Consider the following 23,653-nt stretch of genomic DNA (forward strand, 5'->3'; position numbering starts at 1 on the left):
CTTTAAATATATTTTTGCAGAAAACAAATATTGTGCAACATTTTTTCCCCCACTGAACAAACACGTTGTAGTTTAGTTTTGTCTGTGAAGAACAAAAAAATAGTTTCTCAATTATCTGAAGTATTTTCCACCCAAACAAAATAAATCTTTAAACCTTAGAGCAGAAGATTCTCAGAAAGGATCATCAGCAACAACACAGAGCAAATAGAACGAGCAGGAAATACTGAAAGTAGCAATTTTTATTATTTTAAAATTATGTACATGGTAACGAAGACATCGGGTACAAAGAGGTTTTCCTGCAGTGGCTTGTGAAGCTCTGTCTCAAAAACAACAACACGACGTGGAGAGCAAGGCTTTAGAAAAGGAAAAATAGAGTCAGATTCAGAAAAGTAGAGTCTACCGGTCTAAATGTTTTAATTGAATCCCCTCACCCCACCCCAACATCCCCCCCCCCCCCACCCCATTTACCCATCAGTCTCTCCTCCTACACGAGGAAACAAATCTTTGTACAGGAACTATTTACAAAAACTCTTCAATTCATTCTTCCAGACGTCTGTGAATAAAGCTCTTGTAAACTTTAGGGAGTGTGAGGGTTAAACTGTGTGTGTGTGTGTGTGTGTAAATGATCGCAGATGAACAGACAAATACAAAATCAGGGTTATGAACATGCTCGATGACTTCTGTTCTGAACTTTAACAGCAGATGAGATTCTAGAGAACTTGTCTGTATTCAAATGAGAACACAAAACAGTTGAAAGTTAATTTTCCTAAATGGAAACATCAAATCCGACAGATTGATTCAGCGGGAGCCTCTTCCACTCCACAAAATAAGAAAACACAAAACAACAGAAGCTCTTCTCGGGCAACAGGAACTCAAACGTGTGTTTTTCTGCTCTGATTGAAAAACACAAGGGAAACAAAACAAATGAAAAAGTGAACTGAAGCTTTCACATTGTGTTTTGCTCAGAGGTTTGTGTTTTCTGTTCCATGAGCACTTTCAGAAAAGGAAATCAAGTCTTTTCATTTTCAACGTGACGTTTGTTCTCCACTCGAATCGTCTTCTTCATCCTCAGTGAACTTTCTGAAGTTATAGTTTCAAGTAGGATTTAACATATTTGAATGGCGGGTTTCACGTTAAAATAGGACTTTTTAATAAGTACTATTTATAAGTTAATAAAGTGAATATTTCCCTTTTGATAATTAGATAGTTGTTTACTAATGTTTTATAAATGAGTTAAAAGCCACGACACCAGTTTCACACACGACGTTCAGTTTACTCGTTTGATGTTTTCCTCAGAACGTGAGAAGTTGTCTCACGTCTTTTTAAAAAAAATGAAAACTCCCTCAGACCGAAGTGCGGTGGATGATTTACTTGTTTTTGTTTAACAGGCGTCTTTTCATTTTGAGATTAATCTAAAAATGTTTCAAACATGTAAAACATTGAAGGACGGGAATTGAGTATTTCTCTAGTGGCCGTTTTGGGCTGAATGATTCCACAGCCCTCCACAGTAGCTCCTCTGTGCACAGAGTCAAACCAGAGGAGGACTTCTCCATAAAGTTAACTACAAACTGAACTCTGGGATTTTACAGCTCGAGTCCTCACGTCTACAAACCACGGAGCAGGAGAAAGAAACCGATCGACGGGTCTTTGAAAGCCTCTCGGCTGGCGGCTCGGCTCCAAACCAGAGAGAAGCAGCTCGGCTTCACCTCTCGGACCGGGGGGGGGGGGGGGGGGGTCTCCTCTCCTTTGTGCTGTAATTGAAGGCTCTTCTCCGAGCGACGTGCACACACATGGGCGGTAATTGAAAGGAGCTGAAGGAGGACAGGTTCTGGTCTGGAGGGCTCCGGTCCCGCAGATACACCGAGATTAGACGGTGAGCAGGAGGGGGATTGATTCTTAGAGAGGAGAAAGTTTGTGCTCTTGGTGAAGGGGGGGGGGGGGTCATTCAGTTTCCAGAGAGTTTTAACAACTTGGAGGATCGTTCAGTTTTAGTCTCAGGTGTGTTGTTTGGTGCCGACTGACTGGAGGGTGCTCAGCGTGATGGGAGAAGGTGAACAACCACTTTAATTCTAGTCTGTTGACTGAAGACTGAAGGAAAGCTCTCACTTCCAGAGAAGGAACATTTCAGCTTTTATAAACGAAGCTCATGCAAACATTTATTGTCTCCGATCTGTCATCTGTCCATATGAATGAGGAGGGAGAGAGGGCGAGAGACAGAGAGAGAGAGAGAGAAAGAGATAGGGAGGAGCTGAGGAAATTCATCAAGAGCAAAAACATGGAGGAAAGAAAACACAACCTTCTGAGCAACTTTAACAAATAGAAAACGGGTGAGAAGCAAATGAAGTGTGTAAAACAAAGGATGATAGTGATGGGGGGGGGGGGGGTCATTGCTCCTCATGAAGTCGTAACCAATGATCAGGTGAAGTTAAGTCAGGAACTAAAACAGTAAAACGTTATTTGACTGGAGGACGATGAGAACGTCTGGTGACAACTGAGAGACGATGACCGTGTGTCGAAAGAAATAAGAAAACAACAGAGGAAGATGATGGTCATTGTGTGTGTGTCAGTGTGTGTCAGTGTGTGTGTGTGTGTGTGTGTGTGTGAGACAGGCTTCTCTCTAGCAGTTCTCCAGATAGTCAATGACCCGGTTGATGGACTTCTGTCCTGTGGAGCCGACGTCACACTGCAGAGACACAGAGGAGAGGTCAGAGACAACACAACACAGACACACAACTGCATACAACAAACATATTCACACACCAACACATCTGCTCTGAGGACATTCACTGATCATCACGTGTTCATTAGATTTATAACTAATTGTTCATTTAACAAATTAATTCACTCATGAATCACACTCATTTATTTATGCATCATAATGACTCACTTCATTATTTCATTATCAAACTCAATGTTCCATTTAAGAAACATGTTTAATTAAGAATCATTATTTCTATCACCTCAGGTTCATGTTCTCTGATCAGATGGTTCAGTTCAATTAACGGTTTTCATTAATTCATTAACTCGTTAAACTGCAAACAAATAGAATTCACATTAAACACGTGTGTAGATAAATTGAAAGTGTGTGATTAGTTTTTCATTTGTTTAATTGGTGACAATATTTAATATATTTGTGCTCAATATAAAATTTTTTCCAGTATTCCCAGTTTGAGCACACCAGTGAGGCTTGAGGAGAAAAACCTGAAACTCACCGTGAGGTTCATGAAGTTGAGGAACTTTTTCAGCATTTCTGTCATGATGGAGAAATCTCCTTTGGGCAGGTTCTCTCTCACAGTAGTAACATTCAACTGGTGGAGAGACAGAAAGACAGTCAGGGACATGAGGGACAGTCAGGGACATGAGGGACATGAGGGACATGAGGGACAGTCAGGGACATGAGGGACCATGAGGGACAGTCAGGGACATGAGGGACATGAGGGACGTGAGGGACATGAGGGACGTGAGGGACATGAGGGACATGAGGGACAGTCAGGGACATGAGGGACAGTCAGGGACATGAGGGACAGTCAGGGACATGAGGGACATGAGGGACAGTCAGGGACATGAGGGACATGAGGGACAGTCAGGGACATGAGGGACAGTCAGGGACATGAGGGACAGTCAGGGACATGAGGGACAGTCAGGGACATGAGGGACATGAGGGACATGAGGGACAGTCAGGGACATGAGGGACAGTCAGGGACAGTCAGGGACATGAGGGACATGAGGGACAGTCAGGGACATGAGGGACATGAGGGACATGAGGGACAGTCAGGGACAGTCAGGGACATGAGGGACATGAGGGACAGTCAGGGACAGTCAGGGACATGAGGGACAGTCAGGGACATGAGGGACATGAGGGACAGTCAGGGACATGAGGGACATGAGGGACAGTCAGGGACAGTCAGGGACATGAGGGACATGAGGGACAGTCAGGGACAGTCAGGGACATGAGGGACATGAGGGACAGTCAGGGACATGAGGGACATGAGGGACAGTCAGGGACATGAGGGACATGAGGGACAGTCAGGGACATGAGGGACAGTCAGGGACATGAGGGACAGACAGCAGCTACATCATGTGATCAATATGACAGGACAAGAGCTTTAAGACAAACTAAAATCCTCATGAAACAAAAAGCAGCTTTACTTCCATCTTGTTGTGAACCAAACAGTTTCTAAAGGTTTGTGTTGTTGTGAAGTTAAAGTTAAAATCTGGTGAGTTATGGATTTTGTTTTGTGCGTCACCAAAAACAGCAGCAACACAAAAGATGGACTAGAAATCTATTCACTGTTTCTCTGCTGCGTCATAACTTTATCTAGAATCTGTCTAATTGTGAGCGAGTCTGTGTATGTATATGTGTGTGTGTGTGTGTGTGTGTGTGTGTGTGTGTGTATGTATATGTATATGTATATGTGTGTGTGTGTATGTGTGTGTGTGTGTGTGTGTGGACTCACCGGGCTCCCCTGGCACAGACAGCCCAGCAGCAGAGCTGTGTACGAGGCCACGATGCTGTCCTCCATGTGCTTCCCTGCGTGCTGCAGAGCTGTGAGGAGGAGGAGGAGGAGGAAGAGGAGGAAGAGGAGGAGGAAGAGGAGGAAGAGGAGGAGGAGGAAGATGGTGACCAGGAACAAACACTCAGGGATCATTTTACACCTCTAAAAATTAATAAACTGGGAGATATAAATAAATGAATACACCAGCACAACAGAAGGGTCTGTACCTTTGTTGAGGTCCAGCTCTTCGTGCTCCTCTTCATTCTTCTTGTCCTTGGTCTCTTCTGGTTTGTCGGGCTGGTTCTCATTAGCCACCCACTGGATCTCCCCGCCCGTCTCCTGCCACTCTCCACTCTTGTCCAGCGCAGGCTTCGGCGCCTCCTTGATGAGGTCATCAGTCTGCGCCTCGGCCAGGATGGCGGCCTGCTCCCGCTGGAGGAACAGCTGAGGAGGAAGGAGAAGTTGAACTCAAGTGTCATGTTTAACTCCACCGGGGGGGGGGGGGTTTGCTGCCAGTAGGCATCTAGTCTGGTTCCCTCCACTGTTGAGCGTCTCCTTCAGGAGGAGTTAGTTGGTTGAATCCAGTTCTAAACAACGATCTTCAAACTCAGATCAGTAAATAAGGTTATTTGTGTTACTGGGACAACACAATGAATACTACCCCCCCCCCCCCCCCCCCCCGTGCTCTCTGGTCTGCTCCTGTGTGTCATCAAGCTGCTGTGGCCGAGTCTCCTGCTGACCTCTGGAGGTCAGTCTGGAAAAGACCAGCAGCCAGATCTGATTAAATATGATGATTGGATTTTAATGAAGCTTTAATGGTACTTATGGGAAATGGAGCTGCCGAGAGACGAGAGACAACGATGAGAGCACAGGGGACAGGGGACATGGGACAGTCCAGAGTCCAATGTACAAGCTCCACCAGTTTGCAGGGGGAGAGAGAAACTTCATTTCATGGTCAAGTGAAAACTATATTTCAGACCTGATGGGAAACGCTGATCGGCTTGTGTTTTTTAAGACTTAATGAAATTGGTGGAAAGTTAAAAACTAAATCTGATCTGCAGCCGGAGTCCGGAGTGAGGCTGTGCACATGAGGGAGGGTGGTACCTGAACCAGGGCAGCGATGGCGCTGAGCGGCCCGCTGCTGGTGAGGTCCTGGTGCTGAGGGTTGAGCAGGACGGTGGAGTCACAGGGACCCTGACCTCCCTCCATCTCCGTCTCCATCAGACAGTACCTGTTCCTGGCACTGTACTCCACCAGGTTGATCAACAAGCCCAGACCCTGAACACACACACAGACACACACACGGGTCACTTCTGTTCCTGTCGGTTCTGAATGTTGTAGAACTTCTCACAGTTGGTGTTTACTCACCAGAACTCGGATGTCGAACCTCTGCTCTTGTGGAATATACTGAGGAGCTCTGAGGACGCAGTTCAGAGCTGTGGTGATTAGATCCTCCTGCTCTCCGGTCTTTGTACTGCCCCACTCTGAACACACACAGACACACAGACACACAACCGCCATGGTTAGTTTGTACTGAATCAACCTCTTGTTTAAAGTTACATTGATGTCACAGCCACTGTTTCCTATGTAAAGACATGTTAATCAATGTGGTCCTGAGCTGAGATGGAGGTCACTCTCCCTCTGTATGTGGAGCTCTGAGCTCCCTGCGTTCATGTGAGCCCCCCCACGTGTAGATCAAAAACTGGTGGAATCAGATAAAAACTTCCTGAGGTTCCTCCACTGGAGAAGCTACGTTCTGTGGCTCAGACAAAGGAGATGGACCACAGACGACGTGGGTCTGAGATGAAGCCACACGAGCTCCTCACGTCCTCCTCACGTGTTCAGTGTGAGACTCACGTCCTCGTTGTGTGTTCAGTGTGAGACTCACGTCCTCCTCACGTGTTCAGTGTGAGACTCACGTCCTCCTCACGTGTTCAGTGTGAGACTCACGTCCTCGTTGTGTGTTCAGTGTGAGACTGCTCACCGTTGTCGTGAGTCAGGTTGAGCAGGACTCCTATGATGGCCCTCATACAGTTCTCCACTGCTTTCCCCACCACGGCTCCATCTGAGTTCACCACCCGGCTGTAACGCTGGATCATCGCCTCACACCGGCCCAAACCCCTGAGAGGAGGGAGGAAAGAGGAGAGGAGGAGAGAGAGGAGGAGAGAGGAGAGGAGGAGAGAGGAGAGGAGGAGAGGAGAGGAGGAGGGAGGAGAGAGGAGGAGAGAGGAGGAGAGGAGGAGAGGAGAGGAGGAGAAACCAGTTAGAAACAAACCAGTTAAAGAGTCAATTCAAGTGAAAAGGACTCACAGGGTTTTGCCTTCTGTGATATTTATTACAAAACTTTATACACTTCACAAACTCTTTTACATGTATATACACATACAAACATCCAGGAGTATATTTTCATTGGTCATAGCTTCACTTACTTTGTCTTATCATAATAAAAAATAAAATCAGATGCACTTGTTTATCTCAGACACAACTTAATTCACTGGATTCAACTGGATTTTCCTCTTTCATTTAAAACTCCATCATAAAACAGAGCAGCATTCACACACACACGCACACACACAAACACACACAGACACACACGGCTGCAGCAGCTGAGGGGACAGAGCAGGTCAACAGCCTGATGTAAATAACGAGATTAAATGTAATGACGACAGTGACTGAACACAGAGTAAAACCAGAGTCTGAGCATCAGGACCGAGCGGGAGGAGGAAATGAAAACATCAGAGAGGAGACGGATCAGTGTCGGCTGAGAGGAGAGACGGGGATTAGGAGATACATGTAGGAGTATCTGTGTGTGAATATGACAGAAGTAGGCGATAAAGAAGAGTCAATAAAACAACGATATTATTTTTCTTTCTATTCCTTGTGTTGAAGTTCATTTGCTCAACTTCCTCTGCAGCTGAGATAACAACCCTGATGAATGAGGCCAGAGCTGTAACACAAAGTGAAACATATATTGTGTTTGTAGAGGAATCTTTAGTTCCTGCCAATACGCAGATGAGAGTTGATCAGCAACAGGGCTGTGTGTGTGTGTGTGTCTGTGTGTGTCTGTGTCCAAACACAGTGGTTTAGGAGATGATTGAATTAGTCCGGCAGGCAGCTGAACCACTCCGAGAGGCAGAGCGGTGAGTTTGTGTAGAAACAACGAGGTGAACACACACAAGTAACAAAGAGGAAACAGAGGAGGAGAAAAGTGAAACAGTGAGAAAACAAGAGACAAGAAGCGTAAAGGAGAGGAGGGAGATCCTGACCATTAAAGATGACTTTGGTGTGTGTGTGTGTGTGTGTGTGTGTGTGTGTGTGTATGTGTGTGTGACAGAGAGTTTCGGTGGCAGTGCTCGCTCGCTCTCTGGCTCACCCTGTGGTTTGGGGGGGTTAATCGAGTTAAGGGAGAGGACAGCTGAATGTTCAGACTGAGGCCTGTGTCACCCACTGAAACAGCAGCTCTTTGTTGACCCATTCTGCCCCCCCCCCCTCTCACTGCAGACGCTCTGCAGAGGGCGAAGGTCCGGTCACACAGAGGGTGACGGAGGAGGAGCCAGAAGGAGGTTTTCAACCGATAACGTATTTTGGAGAGAGCTTCGTGAAACTTACTAACAGAAACACAAATTAACAAGTTTAAAAGTTTTGCAAAAATCATGATTTCTGTCTCAGGTCAAGTGAAGAATGTAGTTAAGGTTTATTTTCTGGCATTTTATCCTTTATTTTGATTGATTCGGTGAAAGAGAGAGAGGAAAGTGGGTGAAGCAGCCGGGGGTCAAACCAGACACCTCAACCTTTTCATCAAGTCGCACAATTATGACTTTAAAATAAAATAATAATTTAGACCTAATTCAAGTGTATCAGTCTTAAACAAAAACAGCAACAGGTGCTGGGAGCACTGGAGGGCAGAGCCGCTCGGAGGAGAAGAGAAAGGAGAAGGAGGTCAGGTCACCTCCACACTGGACTGAACTCCCTCTGCTGACGCTCCACCAGCCGTCGGGCCGAGCTCAGAGGTCACAGGTCAACGCTATGACTGACAGGATGTCACAACCAGGAAATTGAACAACAAAACCCTGATAATGATTCGCATAATAACCATCAGGCACACTGAGTCGCACTGAGAGGGAAGTGCACACACACACACACACAGTCTGTACAGTTGTTCAGTTTCTGAGAGAGGAAATCAATGTGGATGGTTTGGATTTAAGACGCCATTGTTCAGTGTCTTTATGTTCCAGGAAACCATATTTAAAATGTTCACTATGTCCTCAGTTTGCTTTAAAAGAACATTTCAACCATCATACCACAACAGCTCCTCAGTGACAAGCCAACAGGAGAAAGGAAATCAAGATAGAATAAACACAGATTAACAAGAGGTGCAGAGGAAGAAGAGAACCAGAGAGACGTGGCACCAGATCAAAATAAACCTGTTATCACAGCGAGCAGCTCGAGTGTGGGCTCAGGCCTGAGAATCAAGTTTACTCACTTAGCAGAGGAGGCGATGAGCGAGGAGTCTTTATAGGCAATCAGGTAGCTCTGGTTCTCCGGGTTGTGAACCGTGACCTGTTTGTACAACAATAAAATTAACCTTCTTGGGAAATATGCATCAACATGAGCTTTGAAAGAATCTGCTGCTGATTTAGTAAATTCATTTTGGATGACGACGGCCGTGTGCAGATCTTTAGGAATCTCTCCTTAAGGGTTTAACACATTGAGCCTGAGTGTGACTGAACAAACTAAATGTAACACATTTACACTAAGGGACCATTTCAAGTTTGTACTGGGACGTAATCCAGGTGAGCTGTTTCCAGGTCAGTGTGGTACTTACACTCTCCAGGACCCGTAAACACCTCTCGGCTCCCCACAGAGACGACACCAGCTTCTCCTCCTCCGCCTGGTTCAGGTTATTAACACACTCCTTCACTGTGGAGCGACAAAAGAAACATGGAGACACAATCAGAAAACAGATTTATCATCATCAGTCATTTTGAGTCACTACGACTTCATGATTATACATTTCACCTTTATCTACGATGTGGTCCAGTCCTCCCAGTAACCGGAGTTCCTCTTTGAACCAGTCTCCTGCTCGCTTGGACGTCAGGGACAGTAACGTCTCCGTGGCTAAATGACCCGTCTACAGGGAGAGAGGAGGGACACAAGGAGGAGACATTTATTCAGTGAGTAAACACCTCCACGCTTCCTCCTATAAATATCTGGACACGTGGGCCGGTTGTGAGTCGAGTGACTGAGGAGCAGCTGAAAGCAGCTGGTCCAGGATCAGCCTGAGGGCTCTTCTGTACCGTGATGTTCTGCAGGTCCAGGTGCTTGTTGTGCACCGTGTCACAGAGCTTCCTGATCTTCTCCTTCATCTTGGCGATTTCCCTGGCGCTGAACTGAGCGCTGGGGTCTGCCACTGCCCCCCCCGACTGGTCCAGGTCCTGCTCCAGCAGCCGAATCATCAGGTCCAGACAGGACCGGTCCAGATCCATGTTCAGCCGGTCTCGACTCAGGATGTACATGAGAGACGCCGTGCACAGAGCAAGATTCTGCACAGACGAGGGAATCAATCAATCATTCATGTTACTTTCAATTTTTATTCAGCACAAATTTGTCACGCAAAATTATTGTTTTTCTAAATGTTTACATGAACACACTGAGATTAAACATGATGACTCCATGCAGCATCTTAAACAACCTTCAGCTGAACACAGACAGAAAACGACTTCTCTATCCTGTCGTCTCCAAACAAGAAAACCAAAGTCTTTCCATCATAAGGACGAACACACAAACACACACACACACACACACAGGAGAAGGAGCTGCTGGTTACCGGGTGCTGTGGGGCGTCGTTCAGGGTTTTGAAGACCTGGGCCACCTTCCCTCTGGCCCGAAGGTGCATCCTGAAGCTGGGCATGGCGCAGCGTGTGGCCAGGCTGATCACACTGGAGAAACCCACAGGAGAACACAGCATGAGCAAAGGGTGAAGAGAAGATCAAGTGTTTTACAGAGGGAAGGATTGTAGAGCTCAGGCAGCCAGGGGCTGACCACCAGGGGGCCAGGGGCCGACCACCAGGGGGCGTGCCAGCAGCTTCCTACCTGAGGCATCGTGTGTTGAGAGGCTGCCCGCTCTTCAGACCAGTAGCCAGATACTCAAAGTCGTCAGTAAACTCCTGGTTCTCTCCAAACTCCACCACGTCATTGAAGTGCTTCACATGCTGGACCACTGTGTACAACTTAAGAAACAAAGAGGATGAGTCAGCAGAAACATCTTTTTAAATATTAATACATCTTCACTACCGGGGGGGGTACAGATTCAGGAGGGAGGTGTTTAGTTTACCTCCTTGTGCTCTTTGCGGCATTTGAGTGTGGTGATGGTGTCCTGGTAGAGATTCGTGGGGAGGGTCACAAACTTCGTGACCTTGGGAGGAGGGGGAGGAGTCTTGAAAACACCATCATCCTTCTGAGCGTCAGACGGGCCCTTCCCAGTTCCTCCAGCTGAGACTGTGGTCTGGACACACGGAGGAGATGATGGAAAATGGATTTAATAATAAATATGGAACATCAATACTTTTTGGCACTGCCCTAAATCATTTTGTGTTTGAAAGTAAAAGTGTGTGTGTGTGTGTGTGTGTGTGTGTGTGTATTTACAGGAGATGTCTGTGCCTTTGCGACAAAAGATTGGGGGGGCTCCTCTTCACTCTCCACCGCCCAGTGTCTGGCGTTGTACACAGCTTTGGTGGGAGACTGGAACAAGAGCACACACACAACAGATATGTATAAATAATATGTAAGAATATAAACACATTCAAACCGTCCAAGTAAACAATTTAAAAGTATTATGAGATACAACCAGTCACAAAAACAAGAGGTCGCATTTCAACACTGATTGCAAATCTATTATTTCATAACTGAGTCATAGAAATCAAAACTCAGGAATCATCAACAGGGAACTCAGTTCAAATCTGATGATGAATTTTTACGACAACATTCAATTTAGTTTGTTTATAAATTAAATGAAAGTTTTATACAGATGAACTATTTGTCCAGAAGCTTCTCTTGAAGTGTCCTTCATGCAAATCACTGTCCTGTAACATGAGGAGGCAGCAGGACTGGGTTCTTTATTAAAACAGTCAGAAATCTATTTTTTAAATTTGCACTCAGACTTGTGTGTAAAAAAAACACCCGTCAAAAGATTTCTGTTTGAATAATGAAAAGACATTTCTCATTTCATAATGTCACACTTCAGTAATTTCACTTGAACTTGACAGAATGAGAAGTGACGGACAGAAGCAAGAAATGAGGATGTAGATAAAATGTGTGGAGGAAGAAGGAGAAGAAAGAGAGAGAAGAGGGTAAAGAAAGACGTGGAAGGAGGAGGGGAAGGCAGATCCTACATTAAACTGGTGAGAGTCCGCCAGCACTGATCAAACAGCAGGATACACACACACACACACACACACACACACAACGAGCACAAACACACTCATGGTTTCATCCTTGGCTCGACTCCGGTCTCTTTGTATATTTTTGCCAAACCTGTGGTTGGTGGTTGCCGGGGTTTTCATAATGAAAAACAAAAGAAGAAACAAGGGGAGGACGGGCAGGAAGAAAGAAACGATAGAGAAGAGAGCGAGTTGGCTGTGGAGCAGCGTGTGGGGGGGGGGGTGCACTGCAGGGTTAATAAGCTGAGACAAAAGAGGAGGTCGGGGATGAGCTCTGCTGCGCTGGAACATCAACACACCAAGTTAAAGCCTCCTACAGTAATCTGGAAGACACAGGCGGACACCTACCACACCCGCCCTGTGGGGGGGGGGGGGGGGGGGGGCAGCCCAGAAGAAAATTACAAAAACTAAAGAAAAGGCACGAAGTCACAGAGTTTGAATTATTAACAAACAACTAACTTCAGTCTGACGGATCGAGACATGGACTCAAAACAGAGTTTCTTGACCTGTGCGGTGACTTATCTTTTATTTTTTTAGCCCTTTGTCAGACACAGTTTATTGAAGTGCAAAACTAAACCATGCAAGCAGAGGAAATATCCACTGAGAAAATATTGCCAGTTAAATACGATAGAGTTGAACTGGTCCATAATTTTTCTGTTATGTCTATGTCCAGGCTGTTGCATCATTTCAAACTGCTGCTGCTCCACCCGGCTTCTGATAACACAACATACGAGTATGAATCATTTCAAACAAAGTATTGCGGAGAAATATGTATATTCATAAAAGTTTTTCCTCCAAAACTGAGCTATCACATGTTCGAGAATATCGGACGGATCAATTATCAACTGACGGGTGTCTCCTCATTATCCCTGTTATTAATATATATCTACATGTGGTTCATGAGTGAGAAGAATCACACTGGATCATTGCTGTGGATGTAATAACAGCTCAACTCATTTAAACTTTCACTGAACAAACCAAACACGTCTCCTAAATATTGATTTCATCAACATCAACGTCATTATGTTAACATTAATATCTCCCAGCATCCTCGGTGCAATAACCGAACAACATGCACTCTCCTCAAACGCCACGTGCACACTTTACTGTAATAGAGGCCGAGTCTGGATGACTCCTCCAGAGGCTGGTCACTTTCAAGGGCCATTGTTTTTATAATGAGCGTAACTCAGGTCTCACTCAAGATAGTGTTGAGTGAAGAGAGAGAACAGAGGAAGGGAGGAGAGGTATAACACCACCAGCAGGGAGGAGGGCGAGGGAGAGGAGGTAAGAGCAAACACAAAGTGGTGGAGAGGAAGTTATGGAGACACGGAGAATACATAAGTCAACAGGGAGGGAGGGAAATGGTCGAGAGAGTCAGGGCATGAAACTGGAGAACCAGAGAAAGTACATTATGTATATTATCAAGCTCCTATGGGCAAAGTGTCTGTTAATACCCTGACTGCTGGTCTGCAGAGGGCACAGAGCAAATCACCTTCAGACTGCAGCACTAACAAAGTTCATTCAGCTGCTCAGAGACAAACTCACAACTAACTTCTCTTCTTCTTTGTGTCGGAGCTGCTGAGTCAGAGCTGATCAGGGATCAGGGGGATTCAACGTTAACATGTTATGAGCCATTTGATTACATGGTCAAAGACGTGTTTGAGTTTCTCTGGGATGGATCAGTGCCAGGATCATCATTATGAGGTTTCTCTGTTTGGGTGATGCACCCCCCCCCCACAGTTTGGATCAGTGTTAAATATTCTTCTTTTTGTCGATGTCACTCTGATGCAGCAGTTACACTTTCTCTCTTGAGGCCAGAGAAGTCACGACCTCACGTTACCTTCAACGAGTTAAACGTGTTTACGTCTAGAGAATAACTTCATTTGATCGGAGCTCGATATGAAAAGATGGAGTTCAAGGTCTCATGACAGCCAACAGATATATCTTTACATCCTGATGACTATCACTGGAACATAATAAATATCATCAATCTTGTATTATAATTATAAATATTATATCTTTGTTTAGCATGTGCAGCAGTTTCAGGTAAATCTGTCTTGACGACACAAATTAGTAATCGTTGACTTCTGTTATTTCTCTGTCTTCAGGATGTTTCTGTTGAAATGAAGTAATAATTCACTTCCTGTCTGAAGGAAGTGATTCACATGATATTCCAACATTACATCGGCTGGAAAGATTAGTTTAGTTTCAAGTTCAATGTGATTCTATGGAAGAAAAATAGAGTAAAATTTGCAAAATGATTATTTTCTTTGCCATCATTACAAAACAGTAATGAAAACACCAGAGGCAACGACTCGTGACTGTTCCAGAGACTAATTCAAATATAAATTCAGAAATTAGTCTCACCAATTAAACAACAAGCCTGAACCCCGGTTCCATGGAAAGTTAAAAAGCTGCAGACTGAAGAGAACACGTTTATAACAAGACGCCTCGAGGAGCCAGAGACAAACTCTACACATCACAGGATTCAGATCTAATCACCACCAACCTGCAGCCAAACCAGAGTGGAATCAAATCAACAGATCTACAATCAGATCCTGACGAATGGTTTCACCTGCAGCTTGTTTCACACAGGAGCTAAATGGAGCCGGAAGTATGAAACACTGATAACTCGCATACAGTAAATATGAGCTGCTTGAGGTTTCCATTGCTATAACACTCCATTGATGACATTGATCTGTCTCTGCTATAAAAAGACACCTGGCTCTTATGAAATCAATATGAATCCAGAGATTCAAACTGGACTCAATCCATCCCCTCATCCAGTCAGGAATAAACCAGTGCTCTTCTCACACACACACAGTAGTGAGTCATACCGAGTGTGGGCGGACACGCGGACACACACACACACCGGACACACACACACACACACACCTCTCTGGTATGAGACGAGGGAAGGTTTTACAGTTAGCGCTTCACATGCATAAAACCACACACACACACAGACCATAATTTGATATTTTTATGAGTGGAGATAAAATGCACCAGATTTTGTGGCTCATTACATTTCAGTCGATGCTCGTCTGTTTTTAATCAAAATAAATCCTTCGTATTTACAGTTTCTAAAAACTAGACTGAACCCGACGGATTTAACTGTGAGAAACAAATTGCTTCTGTTGGAAAGTGACATTTGAGAAACACTTCAAACGTCTGTCAAATGAAAAGGTTTAGTGATTGACAGCTGACAGTCTGCTGTGTGGTTAATCTTCTGTGTGGACCTGAGATGTGTCCCCATCCACCGATATAAAGAGAAGGACGGCGTCTTCGTACATCCAATAAAAAGACCCAACATGTTTCTCTGATTTAAGACTTCCTCACTCGGCCAATCAGAGTCCACTGCTTCCACCGGGAACTATCAACCTCAGTGTTTCTCTAAATCAGCTGCTGGTCCTTTTCTACCGATGTTTCTCAGACTTGGGGAACTGGTCAGTGGTTCAGACTTTCAGCAGCAGAGTTTCAGGGTTTGAATACACACACACACACACAATACCAGGATTGGTTGTTTGTTTTTTGGTTCAGTTAGTGTGGTAAACAGATCCAGGTCCTTCAACATGTGACACTTCCAAACACCAGACTCATGTATACAGGTAGAACTCTTTCATGAAGTGTGACCACATGCCCTCTCTGGTTTCACAGTGATGTGGGTGAACTGGATTTCTGTGTCTGACCTTCTTGTGAGCGCTGAAGATCCTCCGTAAGCTGTCGGGGTTCTTCTCAGCTGGTTTTCCTCGGGGCAGCCTCCGGGGAGGGCCCGCCACCACCCTGAGGCCCTCCTCCGAGAAGTCCAAGATATCTGCAGGTAAAGCACACGGCCACCGTCAGCAAGGTTTCAGCAGCACATCGGCTGTGGTCCAAGTCAAACCAGACAAACCAGTGTGGCCACTGAGGTTGAGGTCAAACGTGTTACAGGAGGACACAGAGGATGTTGTTAGGGCTCATGTCTGCTGGTGTGTTGGTGACCACAAACTACTGCACAGTTTATGATTACATGTATCAAACATGTAATCATATCTGGAGCTTTTCAGATGTGGGATAATCGTCGATGTAAATATGTATTTAAACATGAATTCATTGTCACTATGAAGCCGCGCTGTGTGACAATATGTGTGCAATCAGAACCTCCCTGTGTTCCTGGGCTAAATCAAACATCCAACAATGCACAAAGACTTTCTACAGGAAGAGTGTGTGTGTGTGTGTGTGTGTGTGTGTGTGTGTGTGTTTGTTTTAACCTGCTCGTATCCGGCTTTCCTGCCTCTCTGAGTGCTTCTTGTACTCCTTGGCTGCCGGTCTTTCATAACTCTCCAGCATCTCGAAGGGATCAGGCGGCTCCTCCGTCGGTGTTTCTTCAGCTGTATCCAGAGCAGTATCCAGAGCGGTCTCCAGAGCGGTATCCACAGCGGTTGCCATTGCAGCCCTCTTGGCCCTCCTCATTGCTTTGAAAGCAACGTCGTCTTCGTCGGAGCCGTCGCTGTTGCTCATGTCGTCAAAGCCAAAGTATTTGATTTTGTAGTTGGAGCAGCCTTCTGTGTTGTCGGAGCTGCTCTCCTGAAGTGCGTCTGCGTCTTCAAAACCAAACAGCTCCAGCTTACTGTCCTTCTTTGTCTTGGTCTGGGTCGGCCTGATCCTGCAGACAGGGCGGTGTTAGAATAACAGTTAAGATGTGAAAGTGTAAGTCTATGTTCGTGCATTAATAAGAATCAATTCAAAGGAATAATTCAATCAGGCAGCCTCCTGGTGTCAAGCTGCAGGTAAACTCCGGAGCTCATTCTGAAAGAAGAGTCGACCTCTGTGACGCTGGCTGGAAAACTCCTGACGTGATTAAAGTGCTTCTGCTTCCTTCATCACTGCAGAGTGAGAACGCAGGTTCACAGGATGCAGGTTCTCAAACAGGGAGCTCTGTGACCTGACCAGAGGAGAAGCTCTAACCAGGTGACAGACAACTGAGTACATCAGTGTGTTTGTCCAGAACTGGAGCAGAAGATAAGGAGGAGGAAAGAGAGACAGAAGAGAGAGAGAACACCTACAACAACAGACCTACAACCTCTTGTTTCTCACCTCGAGTTTTGTTCTTCCATCTTCTTCCGCTGCCATCCCGCTTCACCCAGCTCCGTCGTGCTGCCGGAGCCGGCACTGCTGCTGCCACTAGAGGGCGCTGCATCGCTGCTAAACTCCTCCACCACCACTCGGTCCTGGATGGTGACGTTACACATTGATATGGAGGAGGGGTGCAGCACTGTGAAGTCCCTTGACCTGCCCCGTCCTCTCCCACTACCTGCTGTCTTATTACTGCTGTCAGAGGAGGGCTTGGAACCATCTGCACCAAAAACAGTGCTAGCTAAGGCGCTGGAGTCCTGACCTTTGCCCTGTTTGTTCGGCCTCCGGTAAGTCCGACAGTTAGAGTTTCTTACAACTGACGAGGAGGAGGATGTCTGGGAGTAGTCCGACGTCTCCATGAGGAAGTCAGAGTCCCCCCCGAGGTCCTCGCTCTCAATGGAACTCTGAAGACGTGGTGGAGACGGTGGCTTCTCGGGTCGGGTCGGGCCCAGGTCACAGCTGCCCATGGTGACCCCTGCTGACACCCAGGAGAGCGTGGGGGCGGGGTTACGAGGTTCCTGGCACGGTGAGGGTGGACGCAGACCCATGATGGCATCCCAGGAGCTGTAGGAGGACTCTGCCTTGGAGCCCGTCTTCAGGGTGGTGGTCTGTGCCAGCGGCTTCTTGTCACTCTCAGAAGCATTTTGGTACCACGAGTAGCTGTTCTGGTTCTCCAGTGATGATAAGGAACTCTGCTGGGACTTTCCTACGGAACAGGAAGAGAGAACAGATTCAGTCTCATGGTCAGAATGCACTGACATCACATCCATGTGGATTTTCTGACGTTAAATTTACTCATCAGAGCCCCAGAAAAAAGCAAAACCACATTAACCATAACACATAATCCTGCTCAAATTAAATCAGCACTAATATTTCAGACCACCTTGGGCATTTAGTTTCATCTTCTCTACATTTTTTATCCAGACAGATCAATTTCTTGGTCTATGAAATGTCAGAATAAAATGTAATTAAGGGTAAAACCATCAAAGGTTTCCAGAGAGTTTCTTCAGATAGATTTCTTGTTTAAAAATCAAGGACCCTGTGATATTTTATTTAAATCAAACCACTCGAGCAGTGTTTCATAGCAACCTACAGAATCCAGTCTCCAGCCTCAGTGTAACACCACCCTGCTCTCAGTCTCTGGCTGCTCAGCAGGTACACGGTGTTCATAATGATTGCACCATTTCAGAAAGCACCTCTAAAACTGAAAACAGGTCACGCACACAAACACAGCTGGAGCCTCTGACGACGTGCCAGCTCACACAGTTCTCCAAGAAAAATCAGAGCGGGGCCCGGGGCCGTTTGCCAGGTCAACACTCACACTCTGGTTAGAAGCGGCCTCGGTGGTTTCTGCCATCACAGATAAGAGGCGGGTGAATATACTGAACTCGTTACTGTGAGCAAAGACAGGAAATTGCTTCACATTGTGAGATCAAAAACGATCTGTGTGCTCTGAAGGAGGCCTGTGGTTTTTCTGTCAAGGCTTTATCGTCAGAGAAACTAGAAAGTAGGACATTTCACTGCTGCGTTCTGCTCCGACGTGATGTGGTGTAGGAAAAATAAAACATTAAACAAGATGAAACACTTAGAAGCTGAGTGAGACCTCATCTGCCCCCCCCTTCATGTCGCACTGCTTCACAGCATCAGCTAAACAACGTGAGAGGTTGAAGCTCTGACTCTTATACTGCAGGTTAATGTACGTGTGATTCTCAGGAACTGTAATCGACTGAGAAGGTTCAAACACACAGGAGCATTAAGTCCCATGTGTTTGTCTCCATGTCGGCATTTCTCCACCTGGTTGAATTATCTGTGTTTAAGTTCAGGATGAAAAGTTGTGGACTGGTTTTGAAAACCTTCTCTTAACCAGGCAGAAAGAAACAAGCTGTGGTGCACCTGACAGAAGTCACACGGATAAATAAGGAGACATTTCAGCCTGTGTGGTTGTTGCTGTGCTTTGCTCCCTGACACATGATGACATGTCATCAACTGCTGCTTCTGTTTATTGGTGTGACTGTTTGCTCCTCTCACAACACGATGCATGAGGAGATGGCAGCTTGTGTTTCTGAGGAGGACAGCGGAGCATCCTAGACAGATCGCTCTGTATCAGATGGATCAGGCTTTAGAACATCTATTGAACAAATGTCCGGTTTGGCCGCGGTCCCAATCCAGAGTATTTACTCAGGGCGTTAATAAAAGCTGAACATGGTACAGTATAGAAAATCTATTTGATTAAATTAACTAAAAACTTACTTAGAATCTTAAACACAAATTCAGACGTATCTAATAAGTCTAATATGGTCTGACACAGTGAAAGCCATCAGGCCACAAGGATTCAATCTACTCTTATTGATGAAGCTTGCTGCTCAATTCAGGTTGTGTTTAATTATGTCTGTGGACGACCGGGGATAACAGCATCTCCCTTAATACAACTCACCTTTAAAATAAATAGCCATAATATGGACAGGAAAGAAACTTCAATATCCTGGTATTTAATAGAGCAATTTATCTAGTTTTATTTTCCGCTCTAGCTGAGTTTAAACATTGATTCATGACCTTGAGTTAAACATCACTCAGGAAGTTGCAGTTGTCAGTTCCACTCGCACATTTTCCCTCAAAGGAATTACGTGGTCGAGGATTTTGTCATATTTACTGAGTCAACAGCGCCGGTCTCAGTAAACAGATAACAAGGCTATTGATGGCAGAGCTTCAGTTGAACTCTGGTTCTGCATTAGCTTCGACTTGGCTTAATGTCCCCACACTGTGGACATGTTGCTGTGAGTCCAAGTGCTCACTGAGGCCCAGCTTGTTGTGGGAGTCAGCTGGAGGGGCTCTTGTCTCTGGCAGGTGGAGCTGAACGTGAGGAACTGACAGTGACAGCCCGTAAGAGGACAAACAAGAAAACACAACTCCTCCAAAGCTGTTTGGTCAAAAATTAAATCACCAAAACCGAAGCCCCCGAACAAAAACCACTGACGAGCTGTTATTCAAGCCTAAATGATTTTACACAAAGCTGCACAACATGCAACTGGAGTCTTACGCCCCCCGACCCCCGCTCCTGTGGAAATCACGGAAAGCTGAAGAATCTATTTGACCTTTAGATTATAAACGGCTCAGATGGAGGGAAATGCAACGACCGAAAGAGTATTTAGTTTGATAGAAGATGCAGTTTGCAGAATTGGGTTAGCATCTGTGAGCTGTCACAGTCCATCACGAGATGGATTTGTGTCTGCTCCTCAGGAAGCTGCCAGGCTGAGCCATCGGATCTGCTCGTCTAAATTAGTTTTCATATAAATGTGAATGAAGATCAGAGCTGAAGATGCACTGACAAACTAACAAGTCATAGAAACTAAACTTTCTGTGACTGATTGAAGCCGTCAGGCCGAGAGACAAACAGCTGCTTCCTGTTCAATATCAAATTTCAAGCTTTCCGAGGAGTTTCAGTTTCAAGGAGACGTTTTATTATTGTCATTATTTAACAGAGTTCAAACATAAACCAAGGAACTTGTAGAAACATTTAAACTTCTACCTGCTCAGGGACAAGCCGGTTTCATTCTGATGTCAATCTGATCCGTGGTTAGTATGTGATTTCAATAGTAATATAAGTATATTAATATTTGTCTAGACCTGTGTATGTTATTAGTTTGATTATCATTCAAATCTAAATGGCATCTACAGAGTAAACAATTAAGAAACTAGATGAATCAACATATTAATCAATAATCAAAGTATTACCTATGATGGAGCTGCTGCTGTTGAAGAAGCGAGCCGTGTCCTCCACCACCCGGGGCTGGTTCCTGTCCCCGGACATCCACAAGGCCCCCCGAGCAGAGGCCCCCGTGTGGGAGGCTCCGTGCAGACTGGACCTGCTCCCCGGGTCCAGGGAGAGGCCCGGCCTCTCGGCCTGGGGCGGCTCTGCCGAGGCCGGCTTGGCGGGTGAGGCCTTGCTGCCGCTCCGAGACGACACCGGCTTGGACTCATCGTCGCTGTCGAACCCGAACGGGTCTTCAAAGCCGTCTCCGCTCGGACGAGGCCTCTTGTACACCTCCAGAACCGAGTCGTTCTTGGTGGAACCGGCGCGCTTGGAGCCCACTTTGGCCTTGTAGGTGGTGTCCCCCCATTTGGTGCTGAGGGTGCCTCTCTTGGTGGACAGAACCTCATCGAACTTGGACGTGCCCTCTCCTCCCTTGCGGCTGTAGGTTTTACCAAATCTGGACGTCATTGTTGCATCTGGGTCATATTCTCTGTGAGGAAGAGGAGCAGAAGGTCATGGACAACATGGAGGAGAACACACGTTTCTACAGTGTCACTGAAGAACGGTAGATTGGTTTTTTTATTCTGGTTTAAACACTGAACAGCAGCAGTGAGTGTCAGTGACGCTCACTTCATGTAACAGCCAGTTTCAGGTCAACTCTCCTCACTTATCTCCAGTGGTTTCTTATCTGACTGGTGATTTCAGAAGCTTTCACTCCAGGTTAGTTCTTATCTGGCTCTGTGTGTTTGTGAAGCTACTGGATGTCTACACGTCCTCAGGGCTCATTACAGTAAACATCTGGATGATGGGTCAGAACACCAGTCCACATGGAACCGGCCTCCTCCAGGTCTGATGTGATGAAGCTGTGGAATCAGCTCGTCCTCTCAGTCCCTCGGTCTCTAGCTGCTCACAAGTCTCTGGGTGAGACAGGAGCTGAGAAGATCAGCTCCTCATCCGCAGCACTTCACAGCTGCTTTGACAAAACAAGGCTAACGTTAGCTAGCCAGCGAGCTAACGCTGCTACATGGCTGCTAGCATCACCGATTGGATGCTAGGAGGAGAAATAACCAATACCGCGAATAACCCGAGTGGGTCAGACATTAAATCCACGTGATCCCGTGTTAACGTGTGTATTTACCAACAGCACGACACGTTTATTTACGTCACTATCTGCGTTGGCTGGACTTTTAGCCGTTAGCATTAGCCAAAAGCCCAACAGAGGAGACAAGAGCCGTCACTCCGGCAAACCGCTAGCTCGAGGCTAGCAGCTAACAATAAGCCCAGTAAAGTGCAGGTAGCAGCCGGTGGATCTGATCCTGGATCGGGTTCTGTGGTCGCTGCCCGCCGCTGGTGTGTGTGCGTCCTCTTACTTGGTGAGCTGAAGGGCCGATCCGCACGGGACACTCTCCGGAGCCGAGGCACAGGACCGGGCCTGCGTGCCTGCTGCCAGCCGCTCCGCACAGTATCAACAAGGCCGAGCAGGCGCCGTGCGAGGCGGGTCCGCGGGGGAGAGGCGCCGCGGGGAGGAGCGCGGGTCCAGCGGGAGAGAACCGAGCCGGGTTACGAGCTGAGCTCCAGAATCCAGCTCCTGGTTCCGGACCGAGTCTGTCTCGATTGTTTCCTCCGGGATGCGATCGACTCTTCCATTGGACTCTGCCGCTGCGTCAAGTTAACAGAGACGAGTCCACTTCACCGGAAACCAGCCGTCAGGCCTTAAAAGTAAAACACGCGGAAATGAGCTTTCAGATAAATCCACCTGTCATATTTGTATTTATATACAAATCAACATTTAACTTGTGTGTATTCAATAAAAAATATTTTAATCTGGACATGGTTTAATGTCACTTTGGGCTTTAATTCAGCAGTGTGTTCATTCATTGTTTTACTTTTAAAATTCAAACCGGATTTGCATATAATGTATTTTCCTTTACACGACTAGTTAAATCGATCTTATCATTACTGATGCCGCATTCACGTTCTGCCTTCAAACTGGTGAAACAGCTCTTTTCTAATGACCTCCTCCTCCTCCTCCTCCTCATTCACTCTGTGTCACCTGCTGTGGCTTCTCCTCCTGCCTCAGTCTGATCCCAGAACTCCCAACATTCCCAGCTCTTCTTACTCCACTGGAGCTGTGGTGCTGGTCTGAAGGTGAACATCACCTGATTCGTCTCAGAGTGAAGCACAGAATTAGTTTTTGTCCTAATAAAGATGAATCCAGAGTCAAACCCCATCTCATCTGACCTGTGGACATAACTGATATTTAATCCACACATATAATGTCCATAAACAGAAACAGTCTACATACAGAACATATTTCATCCTCACTATTCTGCAAGCTAACCAATAACCTACCCAGCCCAGTTAAACCAGTGGCCTGTTTATGTAGCGTACGATATAAACCAACTGGATAATAGAGTTGATGAGTGTGTGATTTGTCCTAAATGTGTCTGCACCACTCACCTTAACCAGTACTACTGGTTTTCCTGTTACATTTTCATGAAAACATGATAACTCTCATGATAACATGATAACACTATGCCTCTTGCAGTTCAGTGACTGTAAACAGATTTGAAATCATCAAGACTTAATCAACAATCACATTATAATCTTGTTTCCTCATGTTGTATTAAACTCCACTACAGGTTTTTATTCTCTAAAAACTGTGACAGATCTTTGATGCCACAATAAAGAGTGTTTCTCAGTTTTTGAAAAGCTGCCTCCGGCTCTTGGTCTCTGAGAGCTGGAAGTCTGATCCTTGCCATTTGCCACAGGACCTGAAATGATCTCAGTGCTTGTTGACATGCACCCTGCCACGGCTGTCTGTTTCTGCAGGGCACTCAGGTCAACCTGGC

General features: G+C 46.0%; 1 protein-coding gene across 2 annotated transcripts; it reads right to left on the bottom strand.

Moving 5' to 3' along the window:
- Positions 1 to 221: 221 nt before the first annotated feature.
- On the bottom strand, positions 222 to 22,285 carry LOC128426745 (wings apart-like protein homolog). Of its 2 annotated transcripts, none has more exons than XM_053413779.1 (20): positions 22,172 to 22,285; positions 20,783 to 21,291; positions 17,012 to 17,756; positions 16,186 to 16,580; positions 15,625 to 15,749; positions 11,142 to 11,237; positions 10,831 to 11,001; positions 10,590 to 10,726; positions 10,324 to 10,435; positions 9,794 to 10,039; positions 9,516 to 9,627; positions 9,322 to 9,416; positions 8,980 to 9,056; positions 6,481 to 6,617; positions 5,865 to 5,980; positions 5,601 to 5,774; positions 4,724 to 4,940; positions 4,458 to 4,546; positions 3,213 to 3,308; positions 222 to 2,683 (listed from the first exon to the last, which is right to left on the bottom strand). In XM_053413779.1, exons 2-20 carry the CDS (start codon positions 21,267 to 21,269, stop codon positions 2,618 to 2,620), a joined length of 3,693 nt encoding a protein of 1,230 aa, XP_053269754.1. In that variant the 5' UTR covers positions 21,270 to 21,291; positions 22,172 to 22,285; the 3' UTR covers positions 222 to 2,617. The 2 variants fall into 2 exon arrangements, with proteins under 2 accessions (XP_053269754.1, XP_053269753.1); XM_053413778.1 differs by lacking the exon at positions 22,172 to 22,285 and adding an exon at positions 21,432 to 21,451.
- Between the last annotated feature and the right edge of the window lie 1,368 nt (positions 22,286 to 23,653).

Source organism: Pleuronectes platessa, chromosome 21 (genome assembly GCF_947347685.1).
Source record: "Pleuronectes platessa chromosome 21, fPlePla1.1, whole genome shotgun sequence".
Lineage (NCBI taxonomy): Eukaryota > Metazoa > Chordata > Actinopteri > Pleuronectiformes > Pleuronectidae > Pleuronectes > Pleuronectes platessa.

Bases quoted from the DNA above. Each gene is read 5' to 3' on its own strand.
- LOC128426745 (XM_053413778.1), bottom strand. The intron at 11,238-15,624 runs GTCAGACACAGA...CTCTTGTTCCAG, and splicing joins TCTTCAGCGCTCACAAGAAG to TCTCCCACCAAAGCTGTGTA. The intron at 6,618-8,979 runs GTGAGTAAACTT...CCCTCCTCTCAG, and splicing joins CTCATCGCCTCCTCTGCTAA to GGGTTTGGGCCGGTGTGAGG.